At 37.8% G+C, this 19,326-nt stretch overlaps 1 protein-coding gene across 7 annotated transcripts in view; it reads left to right on the top strand.

Moving 5' to 3' along the window:
• RFX8 (regulatory factor X8) overlaps positions 1 to 19,179 on the top strand; it is a 49,777-nt gene extending 30,598 nt beyond the window's left edge. For 3 of the 7 annotated variants that reach the window (XM_085582997.1, XM_085582970.1, XM_085582963.1), the window contains 9 exons: positions 97 to 231; positions 311 to 388; positions 903 to 1,016; positions 1,673 to 1,823; positions 3,314 to 3,372; positions 6,447 to 6,603; positions 8,322 to 8,416; positions 9,590 to 9,704; positions 13,128 to 19,179. In XM_085582997.1, the coding sequence (XP_085439123.1) occupies positions 97 to 231; positions 311 to 388; positions 903 to 1,016; positions 1,673 to 1,823; positions 3,314 to 3,372; positions 6,447 to 6,603; positions 8,322 to 8,416; positions 9,590 to 9,704; positions 13,128 to 13,477 (1,254 nt within the window). In that variant the 3' untranslated portion in view covers positions 13,478 to 19,179. The remainder of the gene's footprint in view (positions 1 to 96; positions 232 to 310; positions 389 to 902; positions 1,017 to 1,672; positions 1,824 to 3,313; positions 3,373 to 6,446; positions 6,604 to 8,321; positions 8,417 to 9,589; positions 9,705 to 13,127) is intronic. The other 4 variants (XM_085582989.1, XM_085582983.1, XM_085582976.1 and 1 more) reach the window with 3 other exon arrangements.
• Positions 19,180 to 19,326: the final 147 nt, after the last annotated feature.

Below are 19,326 nucleotides of genomic sequence, written 5' to 3'. Positions count from 1 at the left end.
ATTTCAAGAAAATACTTATCACCTTTAACCAAACTGACAAATTAATTGCAATCTTTTTTTTTTTTAATTGTCCAAAATAAATTCTGATGCATCAAGAGTAAGAATTTGCAGTATTATCCATCTGTCATTTATCTGAAGACTGAACAAGAGACATTTCATTACCTTTCTCCTGATTTCAACCAGTTCTTCTTTGGAGAACAAGCACAAAGTGAGACATACCCCTATGAACTGGTATGTTGAAAGTACATGGCCATAAAACAAGATAGCTCTTTTCCTGTTATATCATTTTGTTCCCTCTTTTTGGTAACAGATTACACTGCTTGGCAATGACTACTACAACTATTGTCAAGTTATTTTACAAACGGTGAAAGAAGCTAAGCTTGACAAGGTATGCCTTTTCTTTAATAACAGTTACTCTGACAACAGCAAACAACTGTAAGGACAAAATTATGTCTGGGTAGCTTATTTACTTGATAGTTTGAGCTAAGGTAGATGATGATTTACAGACAAAAGGAGCATTCAGTCAAGTTATTTTAAAATTCTGAATTAACAAAACATAACTCCAAGAATATGAGTTTGTGCACATATCCTAAGCCCTCCTGGCACATCAACAAGTCTGAGCTGAGCACATAACACATAGCCATGGATACATATCTTTAATTACATCCTCACAATTCTTTGTTCCTTCCTCTTTCATACACTGCCTGGTGAGGTTTAGCTTGTTGTGGCTTCCCCAGCACACTTCCACTTACGCTGGAGCCCAGCCAGAATGGGCCCAGGCAAAGAGACCATCTCCATGGTCATTCCTTTGCTTCTGTGTTTGTGTGTTGTCTTACTGAATTATACTTCACATTCCACAAGTGTAAAATCAGTGGAAATTCATAAAGGGCTTTGTGTGGCAGGTGGAAGACTGTATCATGTCATTCTGGACATCTCTGCAGCCTGAAAGAATAGAACTTATGTGCCTGCCAGATGTGTGCCAGATGTTAAAAAGCTATGATAGGCATCTATTCAAGGTACTGCACACACATTTGCTTGTTGTAGTTATGCTATTACGTGTTTGTGTCTTTTTGGTAGCTCTAAGGAGAAGAGTCCTCTCTTTCTTTTGTGCTGTACAATGGGATTTTTGTTTATTCCTCAACTCTATCTTTTTGCTTCTTCTGGGACAGCCCAGTATGAGTTTTGGTTTTGAAAGGAGACACTGGAATTTGGGATAGATTCCATTTTTCTCCTATATATTAATTTGAAAGTTCCTAATATCAGTGGAGTGTGCTGTTAGAAATGTGGTTTGTGGTTCTGGCATGAGGTTATGCGACTGAAATTTCAATTGATGATGATTTTCCAGATTATGAGAGTTACTTTTCCTTTGAGAACACTACTGCATTTCTCAGTGACCTTCCACATAGAAACATGCAGTTTTCTGATAAAAATAATTTGCTTCTTATTTCCAGCAGGTCATTAAGTATTGTCTAGAAATTAATTCAGGTAGCAACATTTACTCTAAGGATCTTTGTCCTTCTACTAAAAAAGTTAGCTTACCTCTTGCTTAATTGGAAGAAAAAAATGTGTTTCTTTACACTTACATTTAAATTATCTATATAATTTTATTTCATGCTGCTGTAAATATCTCTGGTACACCAGTCAAATACAGCAGCATGAATTTGTATTCTAGGAATTGGAGAACATCCTACTTCCTGATTTCCTGGAGGAGGTGCCTGCACAACACATAGACTTCATCAGATCATTCAGTGAAAATGTTAAATGTTGGATGCTTAATCCTTTGGGAGGTTTTCCATTACTGCTCCAAACATCCAAGTCTAATGGTAGGTTTGAGTAGGAGAGGTATTTTCAAAAATAATCTTTGGTTAAACTGCAGAAAAGATTGTATTACAAAACTCTTAAATTATTTTTTAAAATCAGCTGATGTAACACTGATAGTAGCAACAATTACAGTTAGTTGGGATACAGTTAAAAATAAATGGTCTTGCATAATGTGATGAGAACAGACTTAAGCCAAAAGTATTCCCAATTCATTGAAATTGAAATGTACTTAAATTGAAATGCACTTAAATCTTTTTACAGATCTGTTTCTTGCCATGATTGCTTTGGCCATGTAGAAGACCAATACTATGCAGCATGCCTTCTGAAACTCAGATATTATTTTGTCTCTTCCTCTTACAAGTGGCTTCATGCTGATAAATTAATTAATGGCTGTAGCAGTCCAATATAAAAGGAAAAAAGCCATAGTTCCATAGGGAAAATATGACTGATATTAGAAGACAATTGGAAAAAAAATGTGTTTGTAAATATGTACACATTATACCTGTTATGCTGAAGATTTTGACTAAAACATGTTGCTAAGAGGATCACTGAGTGAAGACCAACTCCACAGTGGTAAAGCAGGAGTCCTGTGTAGGCAAAAGTTTGTGTTAGGATTTTGACTAAAACATGTTGCTAAGAGGATCACTGAGTGAAGACCAACTCCACAGTGGTAAAGCAGGAGTCCTGTGTAGGCAAAAGTTTGTGTTAGGATTCATATGCTCAATATTGCAGACAGGCTTAATTTTGGCATTTCCTACATTTGAATGCTTGACAGAGCAAACATAGTAATGTATTTTTAACATGTGTGTGCAAAGAAGTGTATGTAATTAATCAGCTGTGGCCCTGTGTATATACATCCTGTTTTTTTCTGGTTTGTACAAATATCATAGAAACACAAATTTTCACTTTAAAATCATTGTCTGTCTACAGCAGTTGCTTTGTATTTGATTTCCCTGCAACTGAGAAACAGTTATTTATTTTACTTTGAGGAAGTGTGTTCTTGGACCATACTTTTCATAATTACATACAGCACATTGTAAACAGGATAAAAGTAGAACAAAATAAACCAACTTATATCAACAGTGCTGTAGAATTATAGATGCATAAAGGTCTAAATGTAAACTATATAAACAAAATACAGCAAGTTTATATTAACATTACTTTCATTCACCTGAAACTGTACAAGTAAAAGAGCATTAGTCTTAATTTGGAAGTATTAAATGTAAGAAAATATTAAAAGACATTTTTCTGCACATCATGGATTAATTCACAGTAAAGGACTAGTGGTGAGCTGGGCAGCTTCTTGCAAGCTTTGGCGGCAAGGGTCCCCAGCCCATCCCATAATGCTGGCTCAATGCCCCTGCTGTGCCTTCTATTACCCTCCATATCTCCCCTAGGGAACTACTTTCTAACTTAAAAGATGTCTTCATTAATGTATTTTAGACTGTAAAATATTAATGATATGAAACACCTGCCTCTTCTTCTTTAACAGAAGCTAAAGAGTTTGTAAAAAGGCTCAGGAGGAAGACAGACCTTTGCAACATGGTCAAGGTACGTTTCAGAATTCATGAAAAAAAAACCTGCTGGGAATCTCATTCCTGTGAGCTGTCTGCACTATTTTTGAAATACTCCATTGTAGAACAAGTGCAGCAGCATGGATGTTCTTAACTGTGCACCGGCCATGTCATGCTCACACTCCTACCCATCTCTTCCCTCACTATTAAGCATGCTGAGGGGACATTTTCCTCCCTCTGGATTCTTCTGAGATACAGTTGATGGTAGGCCATGGAGAGGAGAGCATAGTAGTAGGAAGGGTCAGATGACAGCTTCCAGTATCTTTGCCCATCCATGCCGAAGTCAGTCAAGAGCATATGCTGGAGCATTCTTTCCATTGGTGTCCTTGGATAATTAAAAATCCTTGGTTTTTGAGGTGGTCTGTGCTATAACAGAAAAAGGAAGGTCACAAATAGGGAAGAAAGCAAAAGAGAAGAGGGGATATATTCCCTCCTTCAAACAAGTACAAAATTTTCCCAACATGCCATCTGATTTGAATTGTTACTCAGATGGAAGGGAAGCAGGGCAAATGAGAGAGGGATGGGAGGAACTGCAATTTCTTGGACCACTAAATACAGCTTTTCTTTATGGGAAAACTTCATCACCAGCAGCAAACAAAACACTTCCTCCTCTTGCTTTAAAAAAAAAAGAAAAAAATTGTAAAAAAAAAAAAAAAAAAAAAGCACAGACATGCATAAGGGTGCCTACAGACGCAAAAAGTTGACTTCCATGAAGTACTGAGCACTCACATTTCCACTAACTGCAGCAGCCCTTGGAAATACTAGTACCTGAAAATCTCAACTTTATGTGCTTCTAAACAGATCTTATGCATTGAAGAGCATGATCCAGCAAGATCACAAGTGTCACCTATTACCAGACATATGTATTTAATTTGCATACTCAGGCTTCAAACCATCCTTCTTGTTTTCAAGCCATGACGTCGAAGGGCTGGTTGTAGCTCTTTCAGTCTTCCTTGTCTATTCTTAATGTGTGGAAAACCTTCAGAGTCAAAACTGGATTTACACCCTCAAGATTTAGGGCAAGAGAATTGCAGCAATTGGAAGAAGTTCTCTAGAAGAAGCCTCTGGGTGCTCTACATCTCTTTTACACTGTTTAACCCACACAAATTGAACACAGAAGACCTGAGAATCAGGGTCAAATTTACACTCACAAGTAAATGTTTGTACCTTCTCTAGAGCCTCTTCAAAACACAAGGGAAAAGTAAGAGTTTTACTGTGCTTGATATTTTGGGGTAGTGAGTTCCAAGTTTAATTATTTGTTGTATGAAAAAATACTTTCTTCTAAGCAATTCAAGCAATTCTTCCTGCAAACCTGCATCACATCCTGCCTCAGTTATTTCTCTCTAAAAGTGAAGTTTATCTCATCTTCTCACATAGGAGTAATTTGATATTGCTAATCAGCCTTCTCAGTTTTCTGTCTAAAATGCATCTGGAATTTCATCTAAAGACTGATGGTCAGAGCAGGCAAGAGTGCTCCTGATGAGAAGTGCTACACAGGCACTGCGCATCTGCAACCTCTGAATGCTGTAACCACACCATCCCTTGTGGAGTACCTCACAATAATTCAGCCATCTGGAGAGAAAGTAAGAACAATTTTGGCAGGGTCAGCATTCAAAAGAAAAAAGGTAACTTTCCCACCCTGTGTAGATAAAGCAGGCTGACAGCTGGTACTTCCTGGACATGTAGAAATAATTAGAGCATAAAAAGGTGCAAATTCCCTGTGAGAAAAGAATGTGAATATGATGCTTGTCATTTTCTGGGTTGTCTCTGGTAAGTTGTATTTGCGTGTTGAGAGGACTGTCTCTGAGTAATTTTGGAGAATCATGTTTAGCAATGTCTAAAGGGATCAGTCTAAAGTGTCAGGGCACGGAGTTAGGTATTAAGAGCCTAGTGAAGATGCTGCCCCAGTAGTTCTCAGCCTTTGGGTCATGTATTCTTTTTTCAGGCTCTTTTTCTGTCACTGGAAAATCCAAGTCAAATAAGAAGAATGCCTTTGTCTTTAACTTATATGAAGGAGATTGCTAAGCAAGAATCAGATTGGGTTTGGTATTTCAAAAAAGTTAGCAGTGTGATGAAAAATAGCTGTATTGATAATTTTTGCTAATAAATGGTCAGCTGCATTCATTGCTGCTTGTGGGGTCATGTTAAGCACCTGGTGAATGGAATTTGTTAAAACATGTATGAATCCTGAAGTTTTCTGGAATTTTGCATACCATATTTTTTCACTGAAAAGCCCAACTGGACAAGGGTTATTCACAGAAAAGCCTGAAGTCCAAAAAATGCTTTAGGATCTTACTGATTTCAGTCTAAGAGACTAAAAGTATTTGTTAACAAAATTTAATGGACTCAGATTTAGTTACCTTGACTGTTTTCATTGTTTCATCAAGAATCTTAAGGAATATTGTGTGATATAACCACTAATTTTAAAAAGTGAAGAGATTATGATAAGTGGTAGTCTGAAAATTGTTTGCAATATCTCTGTGAATAATAGTTTTTGAGACAAATAGATTCATTCACAAATGACTTATAAGCAAATACATGGGATAAAATACCAACTAATACTGTTTTAACTAATACCATATTTCTAATGTTATTTTTACTCTCTCAAAGGCTTGACCAACTTGAAAAAACTTGCAACAATTAAATTGCAACATGAATTAAGGACAGATAACACTGAAGGAAAGTCATTCCTGATACACCATTCCAAAATAGACAAAATATCATTATTTAGTGTAATTATAATAACTCTAGGCAAAGCCAATTGCCCAGGCAATTGCCCAGATAATTCAAGTATGTTAGCCTTGTCTGCTCCACCACAGACAACACAGAGCGTCATTGAAAAGGACATCTCTCAGAAAAAAACTCTCTTGAAGACAACTTCAGATTTATCTCCTTTGATCCTATACCCACCCCCCACACCCTCAATTTGGAGACTGGTCATATGAAGCCTAGTATTGAATAAGGGAAGCTTTCCTTTTTCATTTTCCTTAATTGGCTGAGTTAAGGGCTTGAGAAAATGAAAGGCATTAACTGTTTTTTTATTCTCTGCAGACAGTAAGAGCACTCTTGAACAACAACAGCACAGTCACTGTTCTGCGATCAGGCTTGCATGCCATCTTCCATGAGAAATCCCTGGATGTGACTAAGGACCTCTTTCAAGAGAAGTCTAGGAATCCAAAGAAACGGCAGAAAAACATACAATTAAAATGTAATTAATTTTTTGTATTTATTGTCTTTCCTCTTAAGCACCAGCTTGTCATTGTGGAAGGTCCAGCATTTCCTCTTGTTGATTCCTGACATCTGTCTTACTGGGAATTACAGTCTTCCTGTAACCTGAAGGGCTAGAAAAGAGCCAATAAAATTGAGAATCGAGCATGAGGTAATATCCTCCTAACTTTAAAGGTTAAGAATTAAAGGCTTTTGGTTCTGACTCGCTTAAAGCTTTTTGTGACAGCAGGAATGGGGTTTGTGTTACTGAATTATGTATTTCCTAGAAGAATTTTGACAAGCAGGGATATTTTTTCTTAGTTTCTTTTGACAGGAAAGATGTTTTCAATCATTACATTTTCTTCTGTTATTAGTTGAAGCACACAAAATCAGTTCTTGTGGCCAGATTTAAAATACTGAATGCTGAATTGGACAAGGCCTTTTAGCTTTGGTGTCCTTTTGCTATATTGTGGCCTGTGGGATCAATGTTGTGCTGTGAACAATAAAATACACAGTTTGTGTGCAGCTGTGACATAATGATTTGATGGATTCAAGAAAAGGAATAGAATGGTAACTTAATTTTTAGATTAATGGTCTGCCATTTAAAATATTAGGAAGAGATAGGCAAGTTGGACTAGGCTGTGCACAGAACTAACTGGTGGAACCTCAGCTCTTTGTTCCTGGTCCATCACAGACTCATGCACTGACAACGGATTTGTCACAGACTTTCTGTGGTTGCTTTCAGTAGGGATAACAACTTGACTGCTTTACAGAACCATCAGGAGAACCATTTCAATAATATACATATACATACAGATACAGATACACATATACATACACATATACATACACATACACATACACATACACATACACATACACATACACATACACATACACATACACAAACACATACACATATACATATACATATACATATACATATACATATACATATACATATACATACTAAACCCAAAACCACTGCATAGAACAGTTATTACATTTTTCCATTATATTGTCAATGGTCTTAGTCTTCCCAAGGTGGTTTTATTGAATTCTCTTTTCATAGCTTTTCCAAACTGTCATTTGTAATAAGCAAGGTTTCACTGAACTTATCCATATGCTTTCTTGAAGGAAGAGGTCTCAATTAGAAGGGTATAAATTCAGGGAGGTCCAATTTACCTTTTGGCATTGGGTAGTAGGTGCCAAACTTTTGGTGAAACAATTGCATTGATATGTGGCAACATTATCCATATTTCTAGTGGTCTATAGAATATTCTTCATTTTCTGATATTGTTTTAAAATTTTTTTCTCCCTTCAACAGCCTGACCTTTTTTCCCTCAGTTCAACAGCCAGATATTTTTTTCTCAACCACATAAAATCTCACATAAATAAGTTAGCATTGCCTCTAACCAAATTCCAGCTTTCACATTGGAACTGTTTATTCTTGCCACTTTTGCCATGATGACTAGGTCAATGCAGATATATTGCAAATGGACATAAACATGAATTCTGACTGATTTGAAAATAGGGTATTATTCCTCACTAAAGAAATGATATATTAATCAAAATGCTAGGAACAGATGTCTTAATCTATTTTAAGGTAAAGATAAAAGAAAGGGAAAAAAAAAAAAAAAGGCAAGCTTAAAACTGCAGAAACAAACCAAAAGGCAGACCAATCACTTCAAATAACGATCTCCCTTCTGCATTTCACAGGTTTGAAAAACTTCATTTCTTCACTGGCATCTTCCACAAATATTCAGGATCTCCTGAGCTGTTTGTCTTCAGATCTCCAGACTTTTGTTATTAAGGTATAAATTTAATAATTTCAGAATAGGAGTGATCACATCATTTATCCTGCTACATGCTGACTGGCACTAGTCTGCAGGAGCTACATTGCACACTAGAAACCTGACCAGACTGCAGATTTGCATAAATACAATTTAGGCATGCTGTGGAAAAAGGGAGAATTAATTGACATACAAAAATTCCATCTGTGCAAACAACTACAAGCATATTTATGTGCACATATCCACTCTAGTGGTTTCAGTATCTGCTCATTTCATAGACACATATTATCATAGCCCCTAATAAACTAAAATTCAGAAGTAATATGTTGGTATAAATGAAGAGAACACTTCATGGTTCCTTACATCCTTGTTTCACCAACTATTGACTTTTAGCAAGTGCTAAGAATTTCTAGTAGAAAGTTTCTAGCTCTTGTGAAAGATTCAAGTATGACCATCCTCACCTGATGGTGATTCAAGTATGACCATATGCACCTTTCAATAGATTACCAATTCTACCACCCCTCTACCTTCACTGACTCACAATTTGTGTCACCATGTTGGTGCTACTGCTGCATTTGGTTGGTTACCACAACAATTAACTTGGGTTTGGGTGGTACTTAGTGTTTGGGATTTTTCCTCCTTTCTGAAGAAGCAGACTAAACTGTGTTTACTTGGCTTAATTATTTACTCTTATTCTTTTCTTTTTAAATGAAGAATAATACTTTGCAATTCTGTAGTGCCTCCATCTTACATAACCCTTAGCTACATCATGGAATAGCATAGAGAAGATGGAGTGGGACTTTTCCTGGGGGTTCACAGTTATAGACCATAAGACAATAGACACAAGTTGCAGCAAAGAAAACTTACAATAGATACAAAGGGAAAAAAAATTACCATTAGAATAATTAAGCATAGGAAGAGTTTATCTAGAAAGGCTGTAGAATTTTTATCCAAGATATGTTCAGAATTTGGCTGGAAAAGGCCTGAACTAAGCTGGCCATTCTTTGGACAAGAGATCAGAATAGGTAATATCCAAAGATGTCTTTCAACCTAAGACATTTTAGGATTCTAATAGAAAAAAATGCTTGTTGCTTTTTTCACCTTTGCAGTTTGTACAGGGAAAATGGTCTGTCACACAGAAAGGAATTCTTTTAACCAACTTTATCATAAACCATTTTTCTTCTTTATCTGCAGCCAAGCAAGAATAAAGAGGCATTTAAAGAGCAGGCATCAGATTTCATGTTGAAATGGAGCCTCCTACTGAGCAATGTAGGCAAGATTCTGACCATCAACAGGACAGACAGTTTTGGTAAATAGAATCTTTGTGGCTCTAATTTGATATGCCCCATTTTGACCTGAGATGGCAGAGGCAACAGATCCAAAAGTACCTAAAGGGGCCAATAAGAGCTGGTGATATAGTGACAGGACAATGGGGAATGTCTTTAAACTGAAAGAGAGCAGGTATAGACTGGATATTAAGAAAAAAATCTTTACTGTGAGGGTCATGAGACACTGGAACAGGTTGCCCAGAGAAGCTGTGGATGCCCCATCACTGGAAGTGGTCAAAGCCAGGTTGGATGGGGCTTTGAGCAACCTCTGGAAAATGCTTGGCAGGGGGTGGGCACCCTGGTGATGTGGCTAGACAGGTCAGGGAAATTAAATTATTAGATTTTGACCAAACCAGTTCTCTGAGCGGAACTGTAGGATGAGCATAAGAGAGAGTAGGAGCTTGCAGCTTAGATGGCAGGAAAGCCAGGACTCCCTCTTCTGGCAGAAGTTGTAGATTGTGGGGAAACAGGGAACAGGGCCTGTTCCTCCAGAGGTGAGAGCCTCTGCTTTCCTCCATACAAGAGTCCCCCAGGTTCTTTCTATATAATACAGCCAGAGCAGAGCCACTGTAATAACTAGTTGCCAAAAAAGTAGTTGGTTCCTTTGACAACAGATATACGTTCTTCTTATTTTTGTCTTACACTGACCTAAGTTCTTGCCTAGCCACCAGGACACCTGTTGAAGGTATTAAACTGACTGAAAAATAGCCACTTCTTTAGCTGGGTTATTTTTCTCTCAGTCTTAAGGCTCTGAGCTGTCAAACATCAAATCCATCATACAGCAGTGCAAGGTGGGAGAAGGGAAGGAACTGTGCAGTTGTGTTCACTCAAAGAGGCTTGAAGTGATAAAAACATGTCTTAAATCAGTCCCATCACTACTCCAATTGCCTTTCTCTTCACTTGCAACACCTTGCAAAGGTGCCACTTCTGCAGAAATGTACTGTCTCCCATGAATTGCATCTAATCCCAAACTGGATGAAATGCCTTTTAGATTTTCAAAGGAGTACCTTCATATTTTTAACTCTTCTGTTGGATGCAACTTCATACAAATAGCCAAAGAAAACCTCATTATTTTCTCTGAAATGCCCCTTCAAAACCATGCTTTCATGTTTGCTATAAATACATAGTATGTCAAGGTTGTTGCCTTTTGTGTTCTTCAGTATTCTTACCCCATTAATGTCTGTGCTTATGCATGTATGAACACACACTTCTTCTGCATCAAGCTGCTGCCTTTTGCCTTCTGTTTGCTTGTAAACTGTCTGGAGCAGGATCAGAGATTTGTTCTGTGTCTGCAGGGAACATAACACAGTAGGGTCCATCAGCTGCTGCATTACAGTAAGAGTAAAATAATCAGTTCTTTCTCTCCCTCCAGAGGAGTTCTGCACAAAACTCTCCAATGTTACATGCAATATTTTTGGCAATGAATAAATTGAAAATGCATTCCAAGAACTGCATTGAAAGTATAATGTTTATTGAAATTCCCCATGATGATGAAATCCTCTCCCCTCTTTTCACCACAAGAAGAGTTTAATGAATTGCCTCCCTGTTCTGCAGTTGTGTGGATGGATGGGATACAATGGATGGAGCACATCTCTTGGTCTGCTGAGACTTTGTAAATAAAATACAGATTTCACCCATTTTATGACAGTTTTCCTACTCTACTTCAATAACACTAAAATTGAACTTATTTCAAATATGACAGAGTTAAATTTTTTTTTAATATTTTGCCATGATGCTTCAATAATTATCTTTTTTTACTCCTTGAGATGTTGTATTTGAGCTATCAATGTCTTTTTTTTTTTTTTTTTTTTTTTTTTTTTTGCATATTTCTATTCCTTTAGGACACTGAGTTTTAGCAGACAGGCTGAAGCGGTTCTGTTAACAAGCCATCTGGTGTAAAAGTTCTGTACTTGGGAACACTGCTTTCCAGAAATGTCTTAAATCTCAGCATTTCTTCAAAATATGAACTATGTAGCATCCTCACTGAGGAAACACAATTACCTGGGGAAATGTGTGTCACGTTAATCCAGTAACCAAAACAACTTTTACTTCTGACTTGACCTCTTGCCTTCTATCTGGCCACATCCAGCAGACATAATACACTGGCATACTCACACCTCTCAATTTAGGATTGACTTTCACCCTTTTCCAGCCCAGCCCCTGCTTGCGTGATGCCCAAGTGAGATCAGAGGAGCTCTGCATTTACCCCTGCTGTAAGGAAGCAGGGAGCAAGTGTGCTAGAGCATTCAGGGCATATGGGACCTCTACAGCTCATTCAACTCCATCTCCTTTTTAGAAAATGTGCCTCTACACACCTCCCTCATAGAGTTTCATGTCAGCTCACACACCTCTGTTGCCTTCCAAGGCATTCAAGGATGTACTGCCAAGCCATGGGGACTGAGAGTAGTGAGCTGTGCATTCCTCTTCTTCAAGCAAGTTGCTTCAACCTGGTTCCCCTTGAGAACTGTGTTCCTCTGTATTATCCCAAAAGACAACTGGAGTGGTAGCTTTGGCTTCATGCTTACTCTTCTTCTTAGAGAATATATTGAAAACACATGTAAGAGTGCTAGAAACACTCTTGAATGACTATTAACAAATCAATATAGTTTCAACTCCAACTATATAAAATCCCTTTCCTTGTTCCATAAGCAAACAAGTACTTCCTCCTACTTTTTTAGTTTAAAGATCCTCAAAAGGATTAACAGCAGAAACAGCAGCTTCTTAGACACATATCAAAAGAGAGTATTTTTCATTTTTAAAGCTCTGTAAACTGTGGTCATTAATATAAATTGTGATATTTCCTTGTTGATGTCCATATAAACTAGTTTGTGGGGTGCAGAGGTTATAAATTACTTGATGAATTCCTATGTATATTTATGGCATGGAAGATCTACTTTTTACAGTAAGGGCTTTTAACCAAGGTATGATTCAAAAGTCAATGGCCTCAGTGAGTCTCTCTTGGCTTTTATCACTTATGGTCCAAGCTGCAAGGTGGGCCATTTAATGTCATAGATACAACACACACAGATGACTGTAGGGGGTTTTGCTTGGGAAGAGGCGGAACGATTTATCTATCTGAGGGGAGAATGGGGGTAATACATGTTTATTGGTAAGTCTTGTAGTAGAAGTGAATGTGGAGGAGAAACTTGAACAGGAAAGTGAATGAACACAACTTCTCTCTCTAGTTAAATAAGGGGGGAAATTGCATATGTTTAAAATTAGCAGTGGTACTTATTTTTCTGGGATATTTGGAAGTACATAATTTTGTAATTACTGTTTCATGAGTGCTAGTCCATTACTTTGTCTAGCCTATTATATAATGAAGCCCTCCAAAAAAGAACACATAATAAAGATATGCAAATGAAGAGATTGCCATAATTATCTTTGTTTTTCTTTAAACCTAGGATCCTGGCTTTTGTTGAATATGCTACTTGTTGATTTTGCGGCTCACATTTTCCAGTCCTATATAGAAGACGATAAAAGAGAAGGAAATGCCTTGGTTGCAAAGCAAAATGGGGCCTCTGTTCTGTGTGTTTACGAGCCCAGTCATCTCTCAGCCTGTTTTGCTGAGGAGGAACCTCAAGCCAATGCTCCACAGACAGCTCTTATGATGCAGAACCAGAATAATTTTGGATTAAGCAATGCTTTCCAGAGTTCTGAGTTGTTTGGTGAACACAGCCACAGTCAGCAAGGTGAAATTAACATTTACTTGAAAGAAAATGATGGGGAAAATATTATGGATTGGGCAAATTAGGACAGATTGGGAGGTGTGTGGCTGTTTGGGGGTATTTTCTGCATGTAAAGTAGAACTAATGAAATCTAGATTTGCATGGAGCTGTGTCCAATGTCACTGAAACCTCAACCCACAGAGCATCCGCCACATCCTGTCCCCACCCCACAATTATATCAAGGGATTGTCATCTCAACATCACCCACCTCCCCAGCACCACAGGTTCCTAATTCTTTCCTTAGGTTTCCAGCAGACCTCTGGAGCTGCTTCTGATTCCCCAAGTGTTGTCTAAGGAAGAGCAGTGCTGTTCTGGTGGGTTGGGGCAGGCCATGGGCTAGCTGACAAACAGACTGCATGGATTTATTGATCAAGAAGGAGAAGGCACAGTATGGTCTTTCCTCACTTTTGGAAGCACTGAGAGGCTCTCTTCCCTCCAATTATCTGTTACTTTTATCAAAAGATATGAAATATCTTCAGAAATATGAAATCCTTGAGACCCTTCTGCTCTACTAGATTTTCTTGCAGTCAGCTCACTGCTCCAAACTTACTAGCATAAGGTGTGACATGCAGGTAGAAAACAAGATAGACTCTAAGTCTTCTAGAATACAAGGCTAAAATACAAGAACACATGGGAATGTGAATCAAGCTTCTGTGGTTAATACAAGTGATGAATTAGACATTCAGCTGTTTTCATATTTCTCTTCCATGCAGTAAAAAGTACTTGTCTTATGTCACAGAGAACATTGTGTTTTCCATAAAACTGTGAAAGAAAAATGTTAATGGCACCAAGACTCACAGAGAAAACTACATTTTTGGGGTGACACTACTACAGTTATTTTATTCCCAAGAGGTATTCAGTTTCCATACAGTAGGACAGGAGTGGAAATTGACTGTTTTACAAATATCTTTATTAATTATAAGGCCCTGTAAGGGACCCTAATTTTTTTAAAGTATACTAAGACTAGCTCAGCAAAGAAAACTGGAGGGGAGAAAGCAGGTACAGAGGACAAACCAAGGATAATTTATACATGTGATGGGCATGTTTGACAGCTTTTGTTATTTTTGAAATGTGAAATAAAGACCCATTCTGCCATGCCACCTTTATGTCAAAACATAAACTGTGGTGGGTGCCGACAATTTGCAAGAAAGCTCTAAATCAGTGATAGTCAGAAATGAGGAAATGAACCACTAAAAATTTTATTCAATATCTCCCCATTTCCGGTGTTCTTCACTGTGCTGCATTTTGTATGTCCTATGCCCATTGCAATGCTTTTTGCACAAGTTATCAGACAAGGGCTTGACCCAGGTTTGGTCTGTGTAAGTGATGTGCTCATAAATATGTATCAGTTTTGAATTTTTTGTACCTGATCACAAGAACAGAGCAAGGCTGATTAGAGTGAGGCATGAAGAATAATCTCTTTCAGATTAAGAGGGGAAGAGTGTAAAATGTGAAATGAGGAGTATGAGGACTTGGGAGAAGGTGTGGATGAGGGAAGCACATAGTGAATGACTGAGAAAGTGTAGCAGTTTAGACATCAAATAAGCCATCAGATGATGGATTCTACCAATCCATGTACAAGATGCTAATAGCTGGGATGAAAAAGATATATTCTAGTAAGTACTTGTTATGTTGTGGTTCAAGTGCTTACAGTTTGTGAGGGAGTCGAAAAACTTGAACCTGCAGCTCAAAAGGGCTTCGGGAGCTGTGAGAGAGTGAGTGAGCACTTCTGTCCATTCATGTTCTTCAGATGAGTGGTGCTCCTGCCTTGACCACTGCAGATTCTTTCTTTTGTATATCAACACTGATGCCATGGGTTGCTGAAAAACACAGTTGCCAAAAGCATCTCTATCACCCACTGCTTTGTTTGTATTGTCATCTCTGTAGATCCTCTGACAAGATTTCCATTGCATGAGGATTTCTGTTCTGTGACTTTTGATGACCAAAAATCATCATCATGCTTCCAAGGAACCATCTGTCCCTGCTCTTGACTAATCCTCCTTTGCCCACAGGCTATTCTGTTGGGTATCTAAGCCCTCAGCAGCCATAGCAGCATCCACCAGCCCCACTGCTGTTTCCTGGACCACATTTCTGCTGCCTGACATATCGCTCAGGCTTATTTCATAATTTTTGCTTTTAATTCCTTCACCTTAGGCAGGCTTGGCAGCTTTCTGCAACCCAGAGCTTTTCATCAGTTCCCATCCTCCACTCCCTGCAATGCCAGCATCACACAACCTCCATAGTTTTTAATCTTGTTCCACAAGGCATTTCTATGCCTTCTCTACAGCCTGTTATGCTGTGGAAAAAAAAAAAATCTGTTCATCGCACCTCCCCACTCAGCTCATTGAAATTAGTGCTAACCACTCAGTCTTGCTACAAATCCCTGGAAAAATACGAGGGAAGACTGGTAACATAAATCAGAAAAGAATCTCCCAACCTTACCCTGATATCAGAAGCACCAGTATGTGTGACTTAGCAGATCCCTTCCTGATCTTTTAGTTGTCACCTTTATTCTTCCTCTTCCTTCTCCATCTGTTTCTAGGCTTCCATTCCTAGTTGATGCTGAATATAAATTAGACTCCTCAGCAGGGAGACCATCTTTTCCCATTTATTTTGAACAGCACAGTACATTTATGAATCTTATGTTTAAATATAATTTAAATAATTAATACATAGAATTAATACATAGAGTTAATACTCTGGAAAACAGAATACATTCCAGGTTGGTGGCATCTCCCAAGGAAAACATTGGTTTTAATACAAAAAAAAAGTAGAGGGCAGAGGGAAAGATAGTAGAAGATTCGTACACACTGGCTTAGCAGGGAAGTGTGGCAGATGAAATGCTAAAGACACAAACATATATGAACTGAAAATTGATTAAATCAGTGGCAGTAACAGAGATACTCTGGACAAGCCATAATCTCTAAAAGTGCAGCTCAGAGAGAATTGGCCAGATCTTTATTCCTTATCACAGTGCGTGCAGTTGCTTTCTCTCAGCATGAATAGCATTTTTTTTCATCTAGCAAATCTCATTCTAGGTTTCTGCTTTTTTTTTCACATGCTACCAAATTAAAATCCTATTAAGCAGCACACCTGCAGTGGGATCATCTGTAGAGCACTGTGCTGTAGCTTTTAATCCAATTTTACACCTTCGTAACATACAATATACTGCAAATCAGGGCACGAAGAGACTGAGGGTATGCTATTCCTAGCTCTGTTGGCAGAGAGCTAATCAAACACTTTGATTTGTTAAAAAGGGAGAAAAAAATAGGACATAGTTAACTACTTGACTTATAGAAATGGTAAGTGTTCATCTGAGTGGTCTGTATAAACCAGGATACAGAGATCAAGTGAAATTATTAACTAAAATGATCAAAAAAATGAGAGGAAAATCATGACCCTGATTGAATTCAGTGTCAAAACTTCTGCTGACTTTAAGAAAGCCAGCATTTCAGCATGAAAAAGCAGTCCCCATCAGGAGAGAGGCTGAGACTGTTTGTCAGCTGTAAGCTCTTCTATTAATTTTCAAAACAAATAAAGTGTGAGAAGTATGAATGACATATTCAAAGGGGATATGCCCTTCTGTCAGACCTTTACCATCCTATGATGACCCCACTGTGTGCTTCCTCTTGTTGGGTTTATTTGATGTAAAATAAGGCTGGATATCTATAAAATACCTCAGGTTCAGCAAGTAAGAATAGAGAAGACTTTTTTGAAAGGAGGGAGAAACAAATAATTTACAATTTCCATATTTCTTTTCTAATTTTCAGCACATCCAGGTAATTTAGGAAGAGAAAATTATTATATCATGTACTAAGTTGGATCTTCAAGTTGGAAAAGAAACATTTCTTACTCAAAAAGATGAATTTATATTTCTTTGCCTCCAATGAACAGCAAATCTTCAGAGAAAAGCATCCTGGCTGTAATATTCTAAATGATATGCCATTCTTACTTTTTGATGAAAGTTTAAGAAATACCATTTTCATTCTCTTAAATGTTAAGGTCTTTTTTTTTTTTTGAAAATACGAAATGCAAAACTGGTCTAGCAATGCAATTATTTTAAGTTGTCATGTGATTTGATTTAAATAATTTGAATAAATCTTCAGAAGATAAAGGTGAAGTACTTGTGGCTTGGTTTATGTATTTCTTGTATATTTCTGGTGTCAGTAAAGCTGAAGACCTACCTGAGGTAATCATGGTAAATTATCTGGAAGCTACAGGATAAATGAATGACCCTGTGTTAATGCTGCTTTATGTCTACAGTGTTGAATTTAAAATTTATATTTATTGAATATAAAACCTAGTACTAATTCCGTCTTTAGAAATTCCTGCTTTGTTTACCATTTCTGCAGGATACAAGAGTCAATATCTCACATATAATTCTATTAACCAAAATAAAATAGGCTGCATATTATGTTACTATTTTATTATGTTTAAAACTAGGTTGTTTGGGCTTGTTCTGTAAGTAAAGTACAAACAAATACATTTATTAAGAGAAACCCTGGCATAAATTCATAGAAAATAATAAATATTAATGATGAGATTTATATCTTGCGTGCATCAGACTGTGTGAGGAAATTCCCTAAAACACCATGGAAATGGGGGGTTTATCTATTTTTGAAGAGCATGCCTGCAGTGAGTTATCTGTGCCTGGTTGCTATTTCAAGAAGGGACAACTGCTTCAATATTTTAAGAAGGGACATATCCTGAATCAGAGAAAAGCACTTGTCAGGAGCTTTCACTCATTTTGGGTTTGGAAATCTACACTGATTTTCTGCTTGCATCTCCATTCATCTGTGTCAGCTCAAGATTTCAAGTGGGAATCAATTTTCAAAAGTGTGGTATTGCCACAGATGTAGACAGGGCCATGTGATAAAGGAAAAGGTAGTAATATATTCAATTCTGCAGATAAGATTAAGAGTTTGGTGCCAAAATTACATCTTCTTGGAAAGTATCTTTACAATCAGAAAAAACTATTAGGGTCTTAAGGCCTATTATACCCATTTCCACTATTCCTAATGTTTATTATGATGAAGGAAAAAAACAAGAATAGAGAGTGTAGGAAAAAAATATAAGCTAAAAATACTAGTGTTCTCCAGTCCACTTTTATTTATACGAGTTTAGATTCTAGATTAGATATACCTGTTCTCATGGCACAATTAAGCAGAAGTTGTATCAGTGGACTGATCTTGGAATCTCTTCTTCATGAACATGAAAAAGTAAGATGTACCTGAGAACATCTTTTAGATGTACCTGAGAACCTTCTGACAGGCAGAGGCTTCTGAGAGATTCATTCTTCCCTGTCGCCTACTGAACCTCTGTTCTTTAAATAATTTGCATGAATGCAATGGAAGTTTACAAGCATATGTTTTAAAGAATTACAGCTTTGCATTGCCATATTGAAGATGACTACTGCCAAGAAAGAAACTGTATGCACATGTGCCTTTATTAAATTGGGCTATTGATAAAAATTCATATATATGCAAATCTTTGCCTAATTAAAACCTCGCCTGGAAAACGTTTAATATCAGTTCCATGAATCTGCATATCAAAAACGCGTTCTTGCTAGCACCAAACTAATGCTGCCTGCCATCTCGGACTTGGGGTCTTGCTGTGACTTGCCCCCAGTGCCCAAACAGTTTTCCCTGTAACGGGAGTGTTCGCAAGGACACTCCCTCGTGGATCATCTCGTTTTTAATAAACGGAGAGGTCGCACCACCTCTGCCCGGACAGCTCCATCTCCTTGGTTTTGTGGCGCGTGTAGAGAACTTAATACGTGAGATACCTGCTGGACCGTGCACCCGAACCAGGGGCTCCAGCAGTCTCCCGGGTGCCCCGCAGTGAGCTCCGCGTGGGCTGGGAGCCGCGAGGGGCC

This window comes from Lonchura striata, chromosome 1 (genome assembly GCF_050655825.1).
Source record: "Lonchura striata isolate lonStrDom1 chromosome 1, ASM5065582v1, whole genome shotgun sequence".
NCBI classification, from domain to species: domain Eukaryota; kingdom Metazoa; phylum Chordata; class Aves; order Passeriformes; family Estrildidae; genus Lonchura; species Lonchura striata.
This window is presented reverse-complemented; position numbering and strand designations above follow the sequence as displayed.